Genomic DNA, 18967 nt, shown 5'->3' with positions numbered 1-18967 from the left:
CCCCCCCGTCTTTCCATCTATCCCTCTTTTTTGTTTTCCTCCCCCAATGATGCCGCTTGAGCTACAGATCTGGGCTTGGTTTGACCCTCGTCTCGAACAACAGTGATGCTCCAGTCTGCTATGATCAATATGCTGCTGATAGATGGCTCATTCTCTGGATGTGTTTGAACACGCAGCCAGCCTCTAGCATGGTTAAAACTTTAGGAACCCACACTTTTGTTGGCATGTTTTCCTCCTGAGTGTGTGCACCCAAGGGTAAACACCAAACTGAACGACAAAGAGCCAAGCATAGAATTGCTCACTCCCTCTCTCTGAAAGGGTCTGCCTTTTTTTTCTTTCTTTTTTTTTTCCCCCTCTTCACAACAGTCACTCCCTCTTCCTCTATTTCTTATGATTTCGGTGTTGTGAAACCTTTAAGAGAGAATCTGAAGTTACAGGATAACTCAGACCTACCTCACAATGGGAATCTACGTGCTCCGTTCAAGAGGCGTTCCCTTGATGATTTTGACGTTTCTCCAGACAAATCCTGAACTCTTGTTCATAGTAACATGAAAACTTTTGGAATAAACACTGTGTGGGACTCTCCACAGAGCCCTAATAGATCCCACCTCCCTGCATTCTGTCTGCTGAACTCTGGCACTCTACACTCTTAATTTCTTTCCATTGTTGTTTCAAACACTCGAGGCTACATTTCTTTCCCCACCCGTGGCCCTTAGGATGTGTTTATCACCCACTCTCACACAAACTAGCTTTGACTTGGTAGATATGTGGTTCTGGAGACTGGTGAGAAAACTCTTTCCCCTCTCAGCAGGCTGGATGAGGGTCTCCAGTCATTGTGGAGTAGGTGTCAGAGGATTGGGACACCTTGTATAGCTAAAGACAAAAGGAGGAGAACAGCAGTGTAGGGATTGGAGGATTGGGATTGTTTGTCTGTCCTAGAGGGGTTTGTGTTGGTTAACTGGGCAGGGCGTGTTTGCCTGCATGTTTGCTGCGCAAGCAAGCTGTGTGTTTTGGGGTACCAGAGAGGTGGACTCTGTCATACCTCTCTTGCCGTCTACCAGACTGAGTCAGCTGTAAGAATCTTGCACAGTCCAAGGCCGAATGAGGGAGGAGAGAGTGCTGGAATAGATAAATGACCAAATTGGTTTGTGATACTCCCTCACATGCACTAATGTTGTGGCAAAGATGCACAATCGAGAAATTTCAGACGATATCCAAAAAACGACTCGCATAGAGGAACAGCATTGTAAAACTTGGGGTCTCTTGTTACAATTTTTAACAATTTATATTTGGAGTAAAGCCATGTTGTGTGTGTGAGAGAAACAAGTTGCTGCTGTATATTAAGACAAACTAGTTAGAGTTGATATTTTAGGTCATCTTTAGCATGACTCGGTGGTAGCTTTGCATAGTGTTCCTTATTAGTTAACTACCTTGTTTTATATATCATATTTTGTTTTTATGTTTTCCATTCGACTGAATAAGTTGTCTTATATTAGCGATTAGCACAATCAGTGTTACTGAACATCAGCTTAAAATCTATTTCTGTTTGAAGACTCAAGAGAATGCAGACCCTTTCTTTACCTCTTGAGGTTTCCAAAAGGCTGCCAATGTATAGTTGACCATTCTGATGGCGATATTATTGACATCACTACACCATTTGTTACCCAATCATCTGTGTTGCCGGATTTTTTTGTTGTTGTTGTGATCCTTCACACCCTGGTTTGGGTCAGACGCAAGGTATTGCAAGGTAAAAGGTACCGCCATATTGTAGTCCCAACATCTCCGACTTCTTTCACTGGAATACTGTTAACTTGGGTGAGTCGTCATTGCCAACTCCGAATTTTGACTTCCAATGGAAGGCATCATAAATCCAGCATGCTCCGTGACACAGAGGCTGATAGTTTAAAGAGAAAACAGCATCGTTTTGCTGTACTTTGAGTCTTACTGTCTCTCCAGCTGGAAGACTAAGTTTGCCAGCCAACATTTTGAAGTATTTTCTTGCATCTCTAAGAGCTGAAAACAGCCAACTTTGAGTCTTGGCATAGAAGGGTGTTATAAACATAACCAGGTGGGTCTTGGATTATTGGTTAAGATCAGATTTTGTCATTTCTCCTTCTGAGCCAATGACGCTTTCTCAGTGTCTAGGTTTTGCTCCGTTTTCTCCAAGTCTCCCGGGTCTGTCATCGTTCTCGTCTACCTTCTGGAATCACGGTTGGGTTTCATTGCCTGGAGGAGCTGATCATTTTCTAATCATGTTTGTTCATAGCGGCTAATGGAGAGCCTCACAATGGTGTTATCTCTTTGTGTAGCTGTAATTAGACTTAGCTGGCAACATGTGGAGTTCAGAAGATTTGCTTCAAAGAGGATTAATAAAATGACTCAGCTACTTAAATGTGTTAACTAAAGCAAAATCCCTGTGTGTGTGTGTGCATGCGTGTGCGTGTGTGTCAGAGGAGTGGCCTGTGTGCGCAGTTGTCTGGTGTTTGCGTGGTAATTATGACTAACATGACGGTGTGATTTTGCTGTCCTCTCTCCTAGGTGACATCACACAGAAGGGCTATGAAAAGAAAAGAGCCAAGTTGCTGGCCTCCTACATCCCTCAGCTGCCAAGTAAGACCGGTTCTTCATTCTTTCTCTGCGATTATTCCTCATGTTAGATCTGAGATGTCCTTCCTCCAAAGTCTTGTTATGACCTCTTTGCTATTTTTGAGGCAAAAACTTGATGTAACTGCATCAAAGTGAACTCATCAAGTACTCATTTCCCCAAATTGAAAGGTTAAAACGTTACGGTAGTTTACTTAAAACGTGACATGTTTTACATAAAGCAACCTTTATTGTTTTTCATGTTGAGTTGATTTATAAAAAAAATGATCTTTTTTTGTGTGTGTTTTAAGTATTTTCCCTTTTAGTCCAAAGGAATTTCTGGATTTCTGTGGCCCCCTAGTGTCGAAAAGTGAAGCTGCATTTTCCATATGAACAGGCAGCCTAAGAAGAGCAGGAAGCTCTACAGTCAAATCAGCATTTCTTTTTGTCTTTGTTTCTACTAAATTAAGTTTCTCTAGGGACTCAAAACAAAACAAGTTTATAAAGTTTTTATAAGGATGTAGATTTTTTTGTAAGTTGTGGTTAAAAAAACAACAGTTTTTTCAACAAAGAAACACCCCACATAAAGGAAAAAAAAATCTCATAGTTTGCTTCCTGGTGGCATTGTTTTGCTTCTCTCTACTATTGATTTCATTCAGATGTGGAAATTGTTTGCAGATGTCACATGATGACACATAGAAAAGCCAGCATTTTATGTTTTAAAACACTGCTCATTCCTATGCCGGTTATTAAAAGCCGCTGTGGAGGCCATGATATGTGTCACAGACCCCCGCCCTAATCGTGCTGCCGTTGTTGATGGTTCACAACATTTCAGCCACTTATCTCAAGTTGGTTTTGGATCATAGTTTCCTCACGCTACAGTGAGACTTGCTGATTCGAAATCCAATCTGCTGAATGTCTTTTATTAGCTGCTGCTCAAAAGGGTGTCGTTTCCTTAGGAAGAACTGCACCACAGTTAGCAGCAGCATGGAAAAATGTCCTGTTTTGATGCTTCATTCTAAGCTATGTCATGTTTAAAAAGAAACACTGAACTCACTTTTGTTTTTAGTTCATCCTTGGCCTCATTTAGCTTGTGCTGCCACCTCATTCTTGCTGAATATTCATGCCCAAAGGCAATGAGAAGACCTATATGAATCTAAATTTGACTGCTCTAGTACTTGAAGCATATTTCTTAAAGTGACGGTTGCGTTCTGTTGTGTGGGTTTATAGTACTTGTTTAATGTCAGTGCAAATAATAGAAAGCCTTGTTTACCTGAGAATTAACTTTGTTTTGCTCAAGATGTCTCTCAAGAATTATTTTATTCTCAAACTATACAGTCTATATTGCATTTACTCCATTTAAGTATAAACTGCATCGCTAACGATGCTGTGTTATTGTTACCTACATGTTGCCATGGTATTATGCAAAGTGGGTGTGCATCCTGTCTGTGTGTAGCAAGGGTGACTTCACTCATTTGCCTTTCGTACTTTTGCAGCTTTAATTTATTTTTTTATTTTTTTCCACATGGCTTTTTTAGTTCACAAATGTTCAATTTTAGGGTCTGGAGCAAGAACATATTTCATATTTAAATTCTTAAATGTAATTTAAGTCTTAAATATACCCAGATGTTCAATACTAGGTCTAAAATTAAGTGTTAAATTTGTAATTTTCTAATACTGGTAAAAACAATTACCATACATAAGTAAAGGTAATAAAACCAATTTAAACAAATGAAAATAAATTATTTCAATACATTTCTAATAAAATACATGAAATAATATAAATACAAATAAATTAACACAAAAAGGCCTTCGAGTCACATGCTGAAAGCTGTTATATTTAACATACTTTTAACTTTTATCAAACAAATCCGTAATCAAGTTTCTTTGATGTAAATGTTTAAGTCCCTTTGCCATTGACCTTTTATTCACAGTTTATTTAGGCCTTTTATTTAAATAAAAATATCTTCGAAAACCACCAGAAGTCCTAAATTTTACTTACAAAAAAAAAAGCCTATATTTAACTTACACATATGTGTCGTACTTTTCTGTAACCTGCTCAGATGTTTGGGGAAGGAACTATTTGACTATATTTGATAAATGTAATGTGTTATTAGCCAAAGGTCAGTCAGGGTTGTTTTGGTTTAATCAGGGGTCATGATGATCTGTCTCAAGTCATTTGGTTCGATTTTTATTTATTTATTTTAAAAAAATAATCATTTATGTCCATAATTCACAAGAATCAAGAGAAATAAATCAACATTTATTTGAAACTGTTCACTCTCTCACATTTACTTACTTACCTCTGTTTTCTAGAAGCGGACCTTTCTCTGCCAGACGTCCAGCCTTCCCCAAGCCACAGTGCCAACCCCAGCCCAAGTCCTGAGGCCCCGGGCCCCTCCACCTCCTCAGCCTCTAGACACCATCGTGCACATCGCAGTGGAGGGGCCAGAGATGAGCGCTACAGATCAGGTGCAAAGCTCACTACTGTTGCCTCACAAACTCTGCAAAACACCGTCAAGCACAATTGAGGCCGTTAATGCACTGTTTTGTCTTAATGCCTCGCCCTGTGAATTCTTTCTGTTTAGACATCCACACAGAAGCTGTGCAGGCGGCTCTGGCTAAACACAGAGAGGAGAAAATGGCGCTGCCCATGCCGACCAAGAGACGCTCATACTTCGTCCAGTCTCCCATAGATAACTGCACACCTCCAGGTAGGATTAAATGCCTCTTTGTTTGGATGTAGCAGCTTAAAAATACGTTGGCTGAGTAGCCAGTTAGACCACAGATAAACAAAAATGTAAGCGCGAGGAGCTATAAGGAACACAAAGTCAGATATTTGGGATTACTGACCAGACGGATGTGGTAACCCACAGGACGCTGCTACTTTTAAGGAACTCATGAACTCAACTGATTCTAAAGTAAGATTCAAACTGAGATGATGGATTATTGGAGAAGCGCTGGGCCTACAGCTTCAGCAGTGTGTGTTCAGGTGAATGAGGGTAGGTGAGACTCCATAAGCACCAAGAAAGAAGCCTCATTCGTTGGGCAACAAAGTTATATAAGAAGTTAACAAGATTTATAGTGAAAATGAAGAAGAAACAAAACACTTAAACAGCAGTCAGAAATGCCTGATGCATTTGACCAATTGCCTCACCCTAATTCCTGATCCTTTAACTTTTTTTTTTTGAGCCATTGTTGAAAGTAGGAAATCCTATTTTCAGTTTTACTAGAGCCTTGCTGAAGATGCAGGAATCGCATGTAATGACTTGCTCTGGTCACATGAAACAAATTAAAAATTTTTGGTCTACATGCAAAATGGCACATATGGTGGAAAAACAACACATCGCAGTGAAAACGCCGTTCCTTCTGGACTTTGGAGGAAATGGATGGAGCCAAATATGGAGCTGTAAGAAAACCTGTTGGGTTACGGACAAGCCTAGTGACTGGGGTTCAGGACAAACTTAAACATTCAGAACTACATTGGAGTGGTTCAGATCTGAGCATGTTCATGAGTTAGAACGGCCCGGCAAGCCCAGGTATTAATCCAGTTAAGCTCCTGTGGCAAGGCTTAAAAATAAATGTTATCTATCCAGTCTAAGTTTGAGCCGTCTTGCGAAGAAGAACGGACAGAGTTTTCCATCTCCAGATGCACAAAGTTGGTAGAGACGTAAGTCTTGCATGTAAAATGGTGGTCCTGGAAAGGATTCACTTGGGCAAGCTGAACACGGATACAAACAACGCAGATTTTTTGTAAAAAAAACAACAACAAAAAAACAACATTAAAAGAGAATCTAAAAGTAAATTTTTTTCTTGTTCTCAGATACATCCTCTGCATCAGAGGATGAAGGCTCGCTGCGCAGAAAGGCGGCTCTCAGCGCCGTGCTCGCCCAGACCCTCCAGAGCTCCGATTACTGGATCAACCGCTCCGTCCAAAGCTCTTCCACTTCCTCGTCTGCTTCCTCCACCCTCTCCCATGGAGAGCCCAAGACTCAGCCTCAGCCCCAGCTTCAGCCGGGGGTCTCGGTGCTGGCCGACGTCCTGGCCCACACGCGCATAGGTACACCTCAGCCGTGGAGACGGCGACGACGATTTCATGGTTAAAAATCCATTGATCAGGTTTCGTCAGTGATGCTTTCCGTGATCCCCACCGATAGAAAACAGCGTCCCCCCAGACGTGACCTCCTCCACTCCACAGGAGAGAGGAGGATCCAGAGTGGACCTTCCTCCAGCCATCAGGGGCATGAGCCGCGGTCAGAGCCGCTCCAGCATGCTGGATACAGCTGACGGTACACTCACACATGCCAGGATCTGTACGAAATGCCCGTCGAGGGACTCGTATGGGGTCAAATCTGGAACCTGGGCTTACTGTCGTCTGGTTCTTCCTTTAATTTGTGGGATTTGCTATTGGTGGGATTTGCTATTGTCATGTTGTAATTGTAACAGAGGAGTGATTTCTTCCTGTAATACTTTGACAAAGTGGTTCTAAATGAATGTAGAAAAAAAAAAACTAAACTCAGAGGCAAAATGATTTCACAGTGTGGTGAATGGTGCTAATGACAGATGTTTTGTGTTCTTTCTTTTGGGTCCATTAATCCTGTCCCTGTCTTGCCTTTGATTTAAAAAAAGGAAAAAGAAAAGGTAATATACAACAAACCCGGGGAAGGGGAGGGATGCTGACGAGGCCCCGACCAGCTTGCTTTCCAGCATCTTTTTCCATGTTTGTCTGGTGTCTTAGGTTTAGAAGTAGAGAACTTTCTGTATTTGGTTTCTCCTTAAAAAAAAAAAAAAAAAAAAGTCGTCCAATCTTTGTGTCTCCTTCTTCCCTTTCGAATCCTTCCTGCTGCTGATTCTGACGCTGACTGTGCTAGATTGTAGCATTCTGCCTGCGTGAGAGATAAAGTAGACATGCGTGTTGGGGCAGAACTGCATGCTTGTTTCCATCCCCGGCTGTTTGCCTGGGTTCCTGACTGATTCTTGGTGTTTGTCCAGGCGTGCCGGTCAGCAGCCGGGTGTCCACCAAGATCCAGCAGCTGTTGAACACTCTTAAACGGCCCAAACGGCCGCCGCTCAGCGAATTCTTCCTTGACGACTCAGAGGAAATTGTAGAAGGTGAGTCCAGTCAGGGAACAGGGGAACGTTGCTTGGATTGTCAAAGTTGGTTTTACAAAAGTGTACAATCTGTTGGAGGTGTCCTTCTGTTCTGAATGTCTTAATTTTTAAGTCAAGCATGAGCACAGTGAATGTTCATGCCGAGCTAATAAACACGTCTTTAGCTGGTAATTGGCACATATTCATTTTAACAAATGTTTTCTTGCTGTTCTCCCCTCCTTCATGTCCAGTTCCAAGGCCAGATCCCAACACCCCGAAGCCCGAGGGGCGTCAAATCATCCCGGTGAAGGGAGAGCCTCTGGGAGTGGTCAGCAACTGGCCTCCCGCCCTGCAGGCCGCCTTGGCCCGATGGGGGGCCACGCAAGCTAAGAGCCCTGCCCTCACTGCCCTGGACATCACTGGCAAACCCCTCTATACACTCACATATGGTGAGTGTTGACGATAGAAACTTTAAATTAATCATTTGTTCAATTTTTGCTCCCCAAACCCACGTTGACGTGTTGTTTTTTTTTTGTCAACTTTATCCAAATTTGATATTTATGACTTGTATATAAACTGGTTGTTTGTCGATTTACCTTAACGCAATGGTTAAAAAAAATATACTTGAAGGAGTATATTTTGCAGTTCATGCAGTGTGCAGCTACGGCGCCCTCTTCACTTTCTCCAATAATGAAACGGCATTCTCCCTCAGGCAAACTATGGAGTCGCAGTTTAAAGCTGGCTTATACTCTGCTGAACAAACTGGGGACGAAGACCGAGCCTGTCCTACAAGCTGGTGATCGGGTAAGAGATGATCAGAGACTCATCTGTACTAAAGTCTAAAAGGAGCACAGAAATGAGACATTTTTCTGGCTCCCAGGTGGCGTTGGTGTATCCAAACAGCGACCCTGGGATGTTCTGGGTGGCTTTCTACGGCTGCCTGTTAGCTGAGGTCATTCCTGTCCCCATCGAGGTGCCGCTGTCACGTCAGGTAAATATTTATGCAGATGCTTAAATAAACTACCCTCAAGAGCCTTGGTTATTTTAGACGTTTGAGTCCCTCAGTTTAGCAGTATGTGCGTCTGAAAATGGTTTTTTTCATTCCCTGTGTAGGACGCAGGCAGCCAGCAGATTGGCTTCCTGTTGGGCAGCTGTGGTGTGAGTTTGGCGCTGACCAGTGAGGTGTGCCTCAAAGGGCTGCCCAAAACCCCGAATGGGGAGATTGTCCAGTTCAAAGGTCAGCAAGCTCAAAATTTGAAAGACGACATTGTCCGATTAAGACTTCAACAATAAACACTTAAAGTTTTCCAAGTGCTTTATTTTCTGACGCTCGTTTTTTGGGATGTTTTTCCCAGGATGGCCGAGAATGAAATGGGTGGTCACCGACACAAAGTACCTGACCAAACCATCCAAAGACTGGCAGCCTCACATTCCCACCGCCAACACGGACACAGCCTACATAGAGGTGATCTAAGAGCAGGAAACCTGCTTAATTCTGCTTAATTAAGAGCATCACTTAGAGGTTGTGGTTAACTGGTGCCTCTCCACTTGCTTAATGCATCAGACTGACATTTGTTCACCTGTTTCCTTCTGTGACAGTATAAAGCGAGTAAGGAGGGAACGGTGATGGGAGTTGCCGTTTCCAAGATCGCCATGCTGACACACTGCCAAGCCCTGACTCAGGCCTGTAACTACTGTGAAGGTTAGAACTGCAACATATGAAACTTCTCTCTCTCCTGCTTTTTTTTTTATTTTTTATTTTATTTATTTTTTTAAATTTGTATCACCATCAAAATCTGAAGCTAAAACATGACGTTTCCAACACAGGGGAGACGCTGGTCAACGTGTTGGACTGCAAGAAGGACATGGGCCTGTGGCACGGCGTCCTGACGGTGAGGCTGGTGCATCTGGGATGTTTTTCACCTCCGCACTCGGACAAATAATAAAAACTGACGGTGTGTGTTTGTTTTGTCTTGCAGAGTGTTATGAACAGAATTCACACCATCACTGTGCCGTATGCCGTCATGAAAGCCTGTCCCATGTCCTGGGTGCAGAGGGTGCACATCCACAAAGGTTCAGACTGTTTTTTTTAGTTCATACTTTCAGTGTCGGCTTTCATGTTTGTAGTTTTTATGCGTCTTTTTAAGGCGATTTGGATGTAATGGTTTCAAAATCGACAAATATTGGGTGTGGCGGTGGCGCAGGAGTAAAGCATGCGACCTGTTGACCTTTGCTGAATGTCTTTCCACTCCCTCATAACGTATTTTCCTGTCCACTCACTGTCAAATAAAGGCAACTAGAGCCAAGAAAACCTTTAAAAAAAGCATGACAAATATTTGCCTAATTGCTCACAGGTTCAATATTTTTACTTCTTCTGTCTTTGTCTTGTAGCACGGGTTGCCTTGGTGAAGTGCAGGGACCTTCACTGGGCCATGATGGCCCACAAGGATCAGAAGGACATCAACCTGTCTTCTATACGAATGCTAATAGTGGCTGATGGGGCAAATCCATGTGAGTGACTTCCCCTGAGTGCAGTCCCTTTGTAGCAATTAAAAATCAGCAACGTGGCAGTTTCAGGCGATGTTTTGTTGATGTTGTCCCCCGTCGTTTGCTGTCAGGGTCCGTCTCGTCATGCGATGCCTTCCTGAATGTGTTCCAGTCTCACGGCCTGAGGCCGGAGGTCATCTGTCCGTGTGCCACGTCCCCCGAGGCTCTGACCGTGGCCATACGCAGGTATGAACATCAACAAGCTGAATCTGATCTGGTAGCCCTAAAAAGATCAAATTGTTCTTCAAAAGTTGCCAGACGAATAACTATTATTATCATCACTGTGTGAATGGAGTTACTTCAAAAATGTGTTTGAAAGTAGACTTGCTCAGTTTTGAGATCATCTGAGATGAATCTTGGCTTAATTTTGGAGAAAGCATCCAGGGAAACATTTCGAGTATATGTTCTGTGCATCATTTTTTATTAATTTTTTTTTTATTCCCGTCTTCTCTGTAGACCTGGTGCCCGTGGAGCTCCTCTCCCAGCCAGGGCCATCCTGTCCATGGGTGGGCTGAGCCACGGCGTCATCAGGGTCAACACGGAGGACAAGAACTCGGCTCTGACCGTGCAAGACGTCGGCCACATTATGCCCGGAGGTGAGCCCCTGCAGCTGGATTTTACTCTGCGTTTTAACCGTTTTCTTTCTCGCACACGTAGATTCTAAACATGTTCAACCCCAACATTGGCACCTTGTCGTCTGTTCCAGCTCTGATGTGCATAGTGAAGCCAGACGGGTCGCCGCAGCTGTGCAAGACGGATGAGATTGGAGAGATAGTGATCAACTCTCGGGCTGGAGGAACGATGTACTACGGCCTTCCTGGTGTCACCAAGAACACATTTGAGGTCTTTCAGAGTTCAATGTTTATTTTTGCTTATAAACTTGTTGCCTCTGTATTTTATTCTTAAAACATCCAGCATGTCAGTCTTCAGTTTTCTTACCAAAGAGCAGATCACAGGTGGATGTAAATTATAAAATGAGGCTGTGATTCAGTGCTAAACTAACAAATATTGTTGCAAATATTGTCTTGCTAAAAATCATCAATTTAAAAGAGTCACAGACATCATGAACTCATTAGACTAATATATGATGTGTAACATATTAACAAGAAGCTTTCTACAAGTATTTTCTTTATCTTTTAAAAGTTATTTTATTACTTTCACTGCACTCCAAATGTTAACTCTGGAGTCTTTCTGGCGTTTTCTCTTCAGGTTATCCCTGTCAACCAGGCCGGAGCGCCCATAGGAGAAATCCCCTTCGCTCGGACTGGTTTACTGGGATTTGTGGGACCGGTAAGGAGCAGGAGTTTCTCTGTTGGAGGAAAAATAAAGCTTAAATGTCTCAAAGTAAAAAAAAAAAAAAAAAAAAAAAAGGATCGTTAATTGCAGCGGGAGTCACACCAATAAAAACTAAAGATCCCCCACCTCCTCCATTCACTTTTAAAAGAAACCTGACATTTCTCTAAGCTTGATGAGGATATGAAATTGATTAGCAAAAGTAGTCGGGGATCTGCTGAAGAGGTGGAGTGTAAATAATATAATATCATTTGATGTGAAGTATTTGTGCTTACAATTGACCTTGTTCTAAATGTCTCGTTTGTATCATTGTTAGTACAGAGACGTTATATTATCTACTGTTTTCAAAGGAAGTTATGGCAAATATGGTCAGATAGGACAATGTGTTGTTTACATTCTTTCCCATTATATATAAAACAGTACCGCTATTCCCTATTTTATCACACTAGATCCAAGTGCTAATCTGTGTTTTTGGGAAGTAATTGGACTTAGTTTCGCACCTTCTCACTCATTAAGATGATTTTTACACCTCCACATTAGGATGAATGAAGTCCTGGTTAAAACTGTATTTTCTTCTCTTTGCTCCTCAGGGGAGTCTTGTGTTTGTTGTGGGGAAGATCGAGGGACTCCTGATGGTGAGCGGGCGACGTCACAATGCTGACGACCTGGTGGCCACCGCGCTGGCAGTGGAGCCTGTCAAAACAGTTTACAGGGGGAGGTACGACTCTGCTGCCGCCGCTGCTGCTGCTGCTGCTGCTTGAGACCCACGGAGAACAGTCGCCGCTCGTGTCTTCCTGTGCAGTTCTCTCAAAAGAACGCGTCAATCCTGCAAATTGCGCTTTTAATTGCCACCAGGTTGTTTTCATGTCAACAAGCGATGGCTAAAGGTGTGTTTTGGTGTCATCCACTCAGGATTGCTGTGTTCTCAGTGACAGTGTTTTATGATGAGAGGATAGTGATCGTGGCAGAGCAGAGACCTGACGCCAGTGAGGAAGACAGCTTCCAGTGGATGAGTCGAGTACTGCAGGTAATTTACTACATCTGGCTCCACATCGAGCATCGAGTTCATCCCCTATAGGAACTACAGGGCTGGGAGATGATGTTTGCTCCCTTGCAAATTCTTTCTGTCTTGATTTTTTTTTTTTATTTCACACTTTTTAATCTTTTGTTTTAGTAAACTAAAGTTTTAGCACATCAAGGAAATATAACATTAAATATGTTAATTTTGCGTCCTGCAGGCCATCGACAGCATCCATCAGGTTGGCCTTTACTGCCTCGCTCTTGTGCCAGCCAACACCCTCCCAAAGACTCCGCTGGGAGGAATCCACATCTGTGAAACCAAGCAGAGTTTCCTGGACGGTAACCTGCATCCCTGCAACATCCTCATGTGTCCGCATACGTGTGTAACAAACATGCCCAAGCCTCGACAGAAACAGCCAGGTGAGCCTTCATCTTTTACAGCCTGTAATCTGTATGGCACTGTGGCTAATAGATGATAATATTAGCATGTTCAGTTCTGATCCATTCCAGTCGTTTTGATTCAGTTCTGTTATATATTTAGGTAGTTACTTTGGTGGGGATTTGAGCCCAAATTTGTACTAGGGAGTAGTTTTGTGTGTAATCCGGCAGTGTGACCTTTTATTTGTGCTCATTGTAGTTTTCGCTCTCGTTTCTGGTCTCCTCAGTGGATGTTGGTCCGGCTTCTATGCTTGTTGGGAACCTGGTGGCGGGGAAGCGGATCGCTCAGGCCACGGGCCGAGAGCTGGGCGTGGTGGAGGATCAGGACCTCACTCGAAAGGTAGCACTCACAGACTTATGTCACTATTCAACACAATGTCAAACAGGAGTGTAGGAAGACTTTGTGGCAGAAGGTCTTGCTGTTTTAAGCCGCCACAAAATGTCTTTCCCAGTTGCAGCGTGACTTTAATCTGAATGTAAAATACTTGGTCAGACATGAATTAAACTTTTGTCTTCGGCTTACCCTTTCTTTAAACACAATTTATGATTGGTTGAATTTACTTTCAGCGCTTTTTTTTTCAGCTACAATATCTGTTTTATAGCTTTCACTCTAGAATAAAGGGATATTTCACAGATTTTATGAAATCTGAACTTTATCTCGTCATCTCCGATTCAAAATTAGTGAAGTTTTTAGACTGATTAAGCTTAAGCAGATATGTATTGCCTTTACTTTATTTGTAAAAGATAATGTGTATAGATAGATAGATAGATAGATAGATAGATAGATAGATAGATAGATAGATAGATAGATAGATAGATAGATAGATAGATAGATAGATAGATAGATAGATAGATAGATTCAGGCAAAATATACAAGTGTCCTGTGATGCATATCTAAGAATGCACAGATCTAATCCTTTCTGACATTCTCTTTTTATGCATTTGCTGTTTGTGGAAAAAAAAAAAAAACTTCCCATGACTGAGATCCAGTGATCTCTCTCAGTGTGACACATGCTGTGTGTTAATGACTCTGATGTGCATCCAATGACTCATCTTAGTGTTTCCAATAGGTTTTTGACTTTAGTTTTATTTGAAATATTGATAAAGTCCTGTGTCCTTCTCACGAAGCTGATGTTCTGTATTATCCTATGATTATAAAGTATTGCTATAGTCATTCCTCTCTAAGGTGCAGTTTATTTCAAGGTGATGTAGCGTCACTGAAATTGATCCATTTTTGAGTGAAAGTGAAATGAAGCAGTAAAAGACACTGGTATCCAGATGTGTTGAAATAAAACTGATGCATAACTTTGAAATGCTCTGAATCTATTATCAAAGTATGTGTCTTGGAAATTGGATGCTGATGTCTTATCCTCAACCTGTGCTGTTGTTTTGCTGGGCTACAGCTCTGTATGTGGCCCACCATGATGGTAAGGCTCTAGTCTGGCCCCCACCCCCTGCCCGCCTCTGCTTATGCTGCTTTCTGTCAGTTTCCTGTGCTTCTGCAGCTGTAATAACCCTGACCTCCGCCCCCCGTCCAGCTACAGCTCCACACAAACCAAGCTAACTGTCCTGGCTGGCTCCTCGTCCAACAGGCTTCATCATATACTTCATCATCCAAAGTGGAGTTTGAAGTCGCTCAGGGTGCAGAAACAGAAGAAAACTTGAATTAAACGATTACTGCCAGTCTGTGCTCAGCGAGGACCGCTTTTTGTTTCAAACGTGACCCCCATGTTTGGGAGCGTATCGGTGTGTGCGCCTCGGCTTCCTGTCGTCAGTGTGATGCTCCCACATGCAGCATGGCTTTGAGTGGTCAGAGCTGCAGCCTGCATGTTGATTCAGAGCACGACATGTTGTCTGACTGGTGAGCGGGTCTCCCGAGGACGCTGCCGACTAACGACGCAGTAACTCTGCTCGGTGTTTTTGTGTGTCCGGAGAACTTGCCGTTTTAGTTTCTGTGTTTGTATTTTTTTTTATGTGTGGCCTTACATACGCCTGTCTTTGTCTGTAAGGGAATTGTTGGATTGATGTTCTTGCCTTCTGTGATTATTTTTTGGCAGATGTTTGGAAATGAAGATGATGATAACTGTGTAGTAACAAAATATTGAGAGAATTGTTAATTGTAGGATGTTTTCGTTTAGAAATTTTATTTTAAGGCAGTCATGCTTTCCCCCCCACCCCCTCCTTCCAGTGTGACCGTCCACTTGCTAAAGTAACGTTTTAGGTGTTCCTGTGATGCTGTCTGGGTTTATATGGGAGGTCAGCAGCAGAACAGGATGTCTTTGTTGCATTTGTAGTTCCTTTTTATCAGTAACATGAAAACAGCAGAGGCTGTTTTTCATGTTCGCTGTCTGAGGGGGGTACTTTTTATACTCATTCCCCTTGCATTTTTAATCATTATATTACGTGTATTTCACTGGGATTTAATGCAACAAGCGCAATGTAGAGCAGGATTCTGAAGTGAAAGGAAAATAATGCATAGTTTTCAAGATTTTTGTAAAATACAATCTGAATTTGAAGTTGTACTTAGCCCCCTTTACGTGACTACACCTAAATGAAAATTAGTGCAACTCATTGCCTTCAGTTGCTATTTAACAGAAAAATTTTGGTTGTTATAAATGTTTAGTGATACTATAAGTCTCGTGCCTTTGGGCTCTAAGGACGTCAGATGGCCAAGCTTGTCGAGAGGCATTAGGATCTTCTGTTGAAGTCAACCTCGATTGTTCAACTGCAGCCACGTTTTGTCCGTGTTAAAGCACCATGTGCAATCAGATGCAATATTTTCACTAAATGCTTAAATGGAAGTAATCATTTTTTCCACTATATCTGGATAGACTACTCTATGCTTGCAGTGAAACTCCAAGAAAAGATCATATTGCAATTTTGGGAAGTGTCCCTGCAGCGCCAAAAGCAACTTCGACTGGATAAAGCGATGAGAAATTCTTGTTAGGGCGTCCCAACCCCAGGGACGTAAACACAAATGAAAATATGTGGCGAGATTTAAAAAACGATTGCTCTTCATCCAGTCTGCCTGAGCTGGAGTTAGTTTGAGAACAGGCAAATATTTTAACACTTTTTTCCTTTTCTGACTTGAGTCTAAAATAAACTACACACAATACTAGGATAAGTAGTTAATTACAAGGCTCGACCTGCTTATTAAAAATTGCGCCTCTCTCTGTTTGGTAAAATGACTCGGCTGTTATTTTTCTTTTTTTTTCATTCGTTCTCAGCACCAGTTCCTGTCTGAAGCTTTGCAGTGGAGAGCCCAAGTCGACCCTGACCACGTTCTCTACGTTCTGCTCAACTCTAAGGTAAGATCGGACACACTTCCACAAACGCAACACTTCGTCACGGAGTTTCAGGATGGCTTTTTGTCGCGATCCATGATGACCAGCGTGTCTTCTCCGTCGTCTGCTGCAGGGTGTCCCGGTGTGCACGGCAACATGCGCGCAGCTTCACAAACGAGCGGAGAAAATCACAGCCACTCTCCTAGAAAGAGGAGGCCTCAACACGGGCGACAACGTGGTGCTGCTTTATCCCCCAGGTGAGCCGCAAAGAGCCAAACGATGCACATTGCTTTTGTGTCGCCTTTCTGGGTTTCGCCTGTTTTGAAATTAAACTTGTCGAGTTTGTGTATGCCAAAGGGTTTTCGTTTACATTCTGTTTCTCCACCGCAGGTATTGACCTGATTGCTGCCTTCTACGGCTGCCTCTATGCAGGGGTGATCCCCGTGACCGTGAGGCCGCCGCACCCCCAGAACCTGTCTGCTACGCTCCCCACGGTCCGCATGATCATTGACGTGAGTGCAGTCCGTGCTGCAGAAATGTGAAACACAACAACTGTTGCAGAATCTGTCTTTGAATTGAATCCATACTGGGCACCACCCAGTTTCCCCCGATTGCATGTTTTGTTTTTTGTTTTTTTTCTCCTTTCAGCAAACCATCAGTTATCTTGTAAATAATGATCGACCCTTAAAGCAGAGTGTGTGTTTCTGCCAGAATGACCCTGTGTGTTGTGTGGTATGTGTGTGTCCTCCTCAGGTGAGCAAAGCAGCCTGCATCCTCACCACTCAGCCTCTCATGAGGATCCTCAGGTCCAGGGAGGCCGCCGCCAGCGTTAACGTCAAAACGTGGCCGACGATCATCGATACAGGTGCGGAGCGCCGCCGCGTGTTCAGACCGAGGACCGCACTAAGGCAGAGGAATCGCTGCAGAATGGAGCCGCTTCCTGAATCTTAACACTTTTTCTAAATCAGCTCTGAATGCAAAGTGTTAACACAGGAACACATTTGTCTTTTTGCCACTAGGTGTCGTTTTCCCTTCACTGCATTAGAACAAGATCAATGTCTGTTCTGTAGTTTCAAATGAGTGGCAAAATTGTGTGTGTGTGTGGGGGGTGGGGGGGACATCCTACTGATTATCCACCACACAGCAAACACATTTTAAAAATGTGATTAATTAAAATAAGTTTAATATAAGATCATTTTGCCTCTCCTACCAGATGATCTTCCCAGGAAGCGTCCTCCACACCTCTACAAACCTCCTACTGCTGAGATGCTGGCCTACTTGGACTTCAGTGTGTCTACCACAGGCATGTTGACTGGAGTCAAGGTAAACAAAACGTAACATTCCTTAAAGTTACGCTTTGTAGCAGCAAATGTTTCTGTGAATAAAAAAAAAAGTCAAATTTTTAAAAAGCAAAAGGTGAATGAGGATGTATTTAAACGAGGCTTAAAGGTTTAAAATAAGAAGTAGGAATCTATGTGACGTGAACTCCTTGTTTGTAAATGATCTAATCAATACTGTGTAAATTTTAACATAGCAATCCAAAATGCATCCGGTGGATTTTCAGAACCCTTGACGTTCAGTTTCAGGGCGCTGAAAGGGTTTTCCGCTGATGATTCTTCTGTCTTGGTCCTTCATTATCCGCCTGTTTCCACACAGTAGAACAGCATCTTTGATTTAACCAGATTTTTAGCAATGCTTCAGTTTTTTTCCTTGTTGTTTAAATGTTCAGTTTAAATCACGACGATGGTCCTAATTATGGCACAAATGGAGGAAAAAATGTCAAGCCTAGCTCTTCCCTCATAAACATGTTTTGAAGAGAGAATTGTGTTTATTTCACCTAGAAGTTTCTGACAGGATATGAGACCAACATCTTAAAATGCATATGCGGTCGAGCAGAGTGTGAGAAATCAGTAAATCCTCCATGAAGCTTTGCTTGGTGCCGTTTGCCTTGTTGCAAGAATGAAAATGTTTAAACAAACCAAACTCTGTGAATTTCTCTAGATGTCTCACGCGGCCATCAGCACTCTTTGCCGCTCCATCAAGCTGCAGTGTGAGCTTTACTCCTCACGCCAAATAGCCATCTGCCTGGACCCGTACTGCGGCCTGGGCTTTGTCCTGTGGTGCCTCTCCAGGTACACACACACACACACACACAATATGTTGCTCTTTCTTTAAAAATATCTCCTATGAATGGTTCCACCGATGCTGCAGCTGATCTGTTTTTTCTTCTTCTTCTTTTTGCCTCAGTGTTTACTCAGGTCACCAGTCTATCCTTATTCCTCCGCTGGAGCTGGAGACCTCGCTGCCTGTGTGGCTGAGCACGCTCAGTCAGTACAAGATCAGAGACACCTTCTGCTCCTACTCCGTCATGGAGCTGTGCACCAAAGGCCTCGGCACGCAGACCGAGGTGCTGAAGGTCAGTGTCGCGCTCGACACTGAGCGACAAGAGGACGCTTTCACACGTCTTTTCTGCACCTTTGTAGCTGATTGGGTTTGTAAATGTCAGAGGTAGGAGGACTAGAATAGTTTGGGGGAAAAAAACAAACATTTGTGTTTAATCTCTTAAAAACTGTTTTATGTGCAAAATAGCTGAAACATTTTTATACTCAGTGTAAATTATTGATTATTTTAATTTCTGAAAAGGACAGATAAAAGTACAGACAAATAAAGCATTTGTTAAAAAAAAATCACACTATAAACCTAGATGATAA

The 18967-nt window shown here is 42.7% G+C and overlaps 1 protein-coding gene across 4 annotated transcripts in view; it reads left to right on the top strand.

Annotated features, from left to right (window-relative positions):
- dip2ba (disco-interacting protein 2 homolog Ba) overlaps positions 1–18967 on the top strand; it is a 48862-nt gene that overhangs the window by 26277 nt on the left and 3618 nt on the right. The window contains exons 2-33 of one of the 4 annotated variants that reach the window (XM_015038034.1): positions 2539–2610; positions 4900–5055; positions 5172–5297; positions 6407–6643; positions 6741–6872; positions 7213–7224; positions 7576–7695; positions 7926–8123; positions 8387–8478; positions 8555–8665; positions 8788–8911; positions 9030–9139; positions 9274–9376; positions 9502–9566; positions 9654–9747; positions 10066–10185; positions 10293–10407; positions 10678–10817; positions 10928–11064; positions 11431–11511; positions 12105–12232; positions 12427–12541; positions 12753–12954; positions 13200–13312; positions 14376–14399; positions 16200–16280; positions 16390–16513; positions 16647–16768; positions 17010–17121; positions 17470–17579; positions 18258–18388; positions 18504–18672. In XM_015038034.1, coding sequence (XP_014893520.1) covers positions 2539–2610; positions 4900–5055; positions 5172–5297; positions 6407–6643; positions 6741–6872; positions 7213–7224; positions 7576–7695; positions 7926–8123; positions 8387–8478; positions 8555–8665; positions 8788–8911; positions 9030–9139; positions 9274–9376; positions 9502–9566; positions 9654–9747; positions 10066–10185; positions 10293–10407; positions 10678–10817; positions 10928–11064; positions 11431–11511; positions 12105–12232; positions 12427–12541; positions 12753–12954; positions 13200–13312; positions 14376–14399; positions 16200–16280; positions 16390–16513; positions 16647–16768; positions 17010–17121; positions 17470–17579; positions 18258–18388; positions 18504–18672 — 3776 coding nt within the window. The remainder of the gene's footprint in view (positions 1–2538; positions 2611–4899; positions 5056–5171; positions 5298–6406; positions 6644–6740; positions 6873–7212; positions 7225–7575; positions 7696–7925; positions 8124–8386; positions 8479–8554; positions 8666–8787; positions 8912–9029; positions 9140–9273; positions 9377–9501; positions 9567–9653; positions 9748–10065; positions 10186–10292; positions 10408–10677; positions 10818–10927; positions 11065–11430; positions 11512–12104; positions 12233–12426; positions 12542–12752; positions 12955–13199; positions 13313–14375; positions 14400–16199; positions 16281–16389; positions 16514–16646; positions 16769–17009; positions 17122–17469; positions 17580–18257; positions 18389–18503; positions 18673–18967) is intronic. The other 3 variants (XM_015038035.1, XM_015038036.1, XM_015038037.1) reach the window with 3 other exon arrangements.

This window comes from Poecilia latipinna, unplaced genomic scaffold, assembly GCF_001443285.1.
Source record: "Poecilia latipinna isolate Pla-1442-1.1 unplaced genomic scaffold, P_latipinna-1.0 Scaffold426, whole genome shotgun sequence".
Taxonomy (NCBI): Eukaryota; Metazoa; Chordata; class Actinopteri; order Cyprinodontiformes; family Poeciliidae; genus Poecilia; species Poecilia latipinna.
Note: the sequence above shows the minus strand (reverse complement) of the source record. Positions and strands in the feature narration are given on the sequence as shown.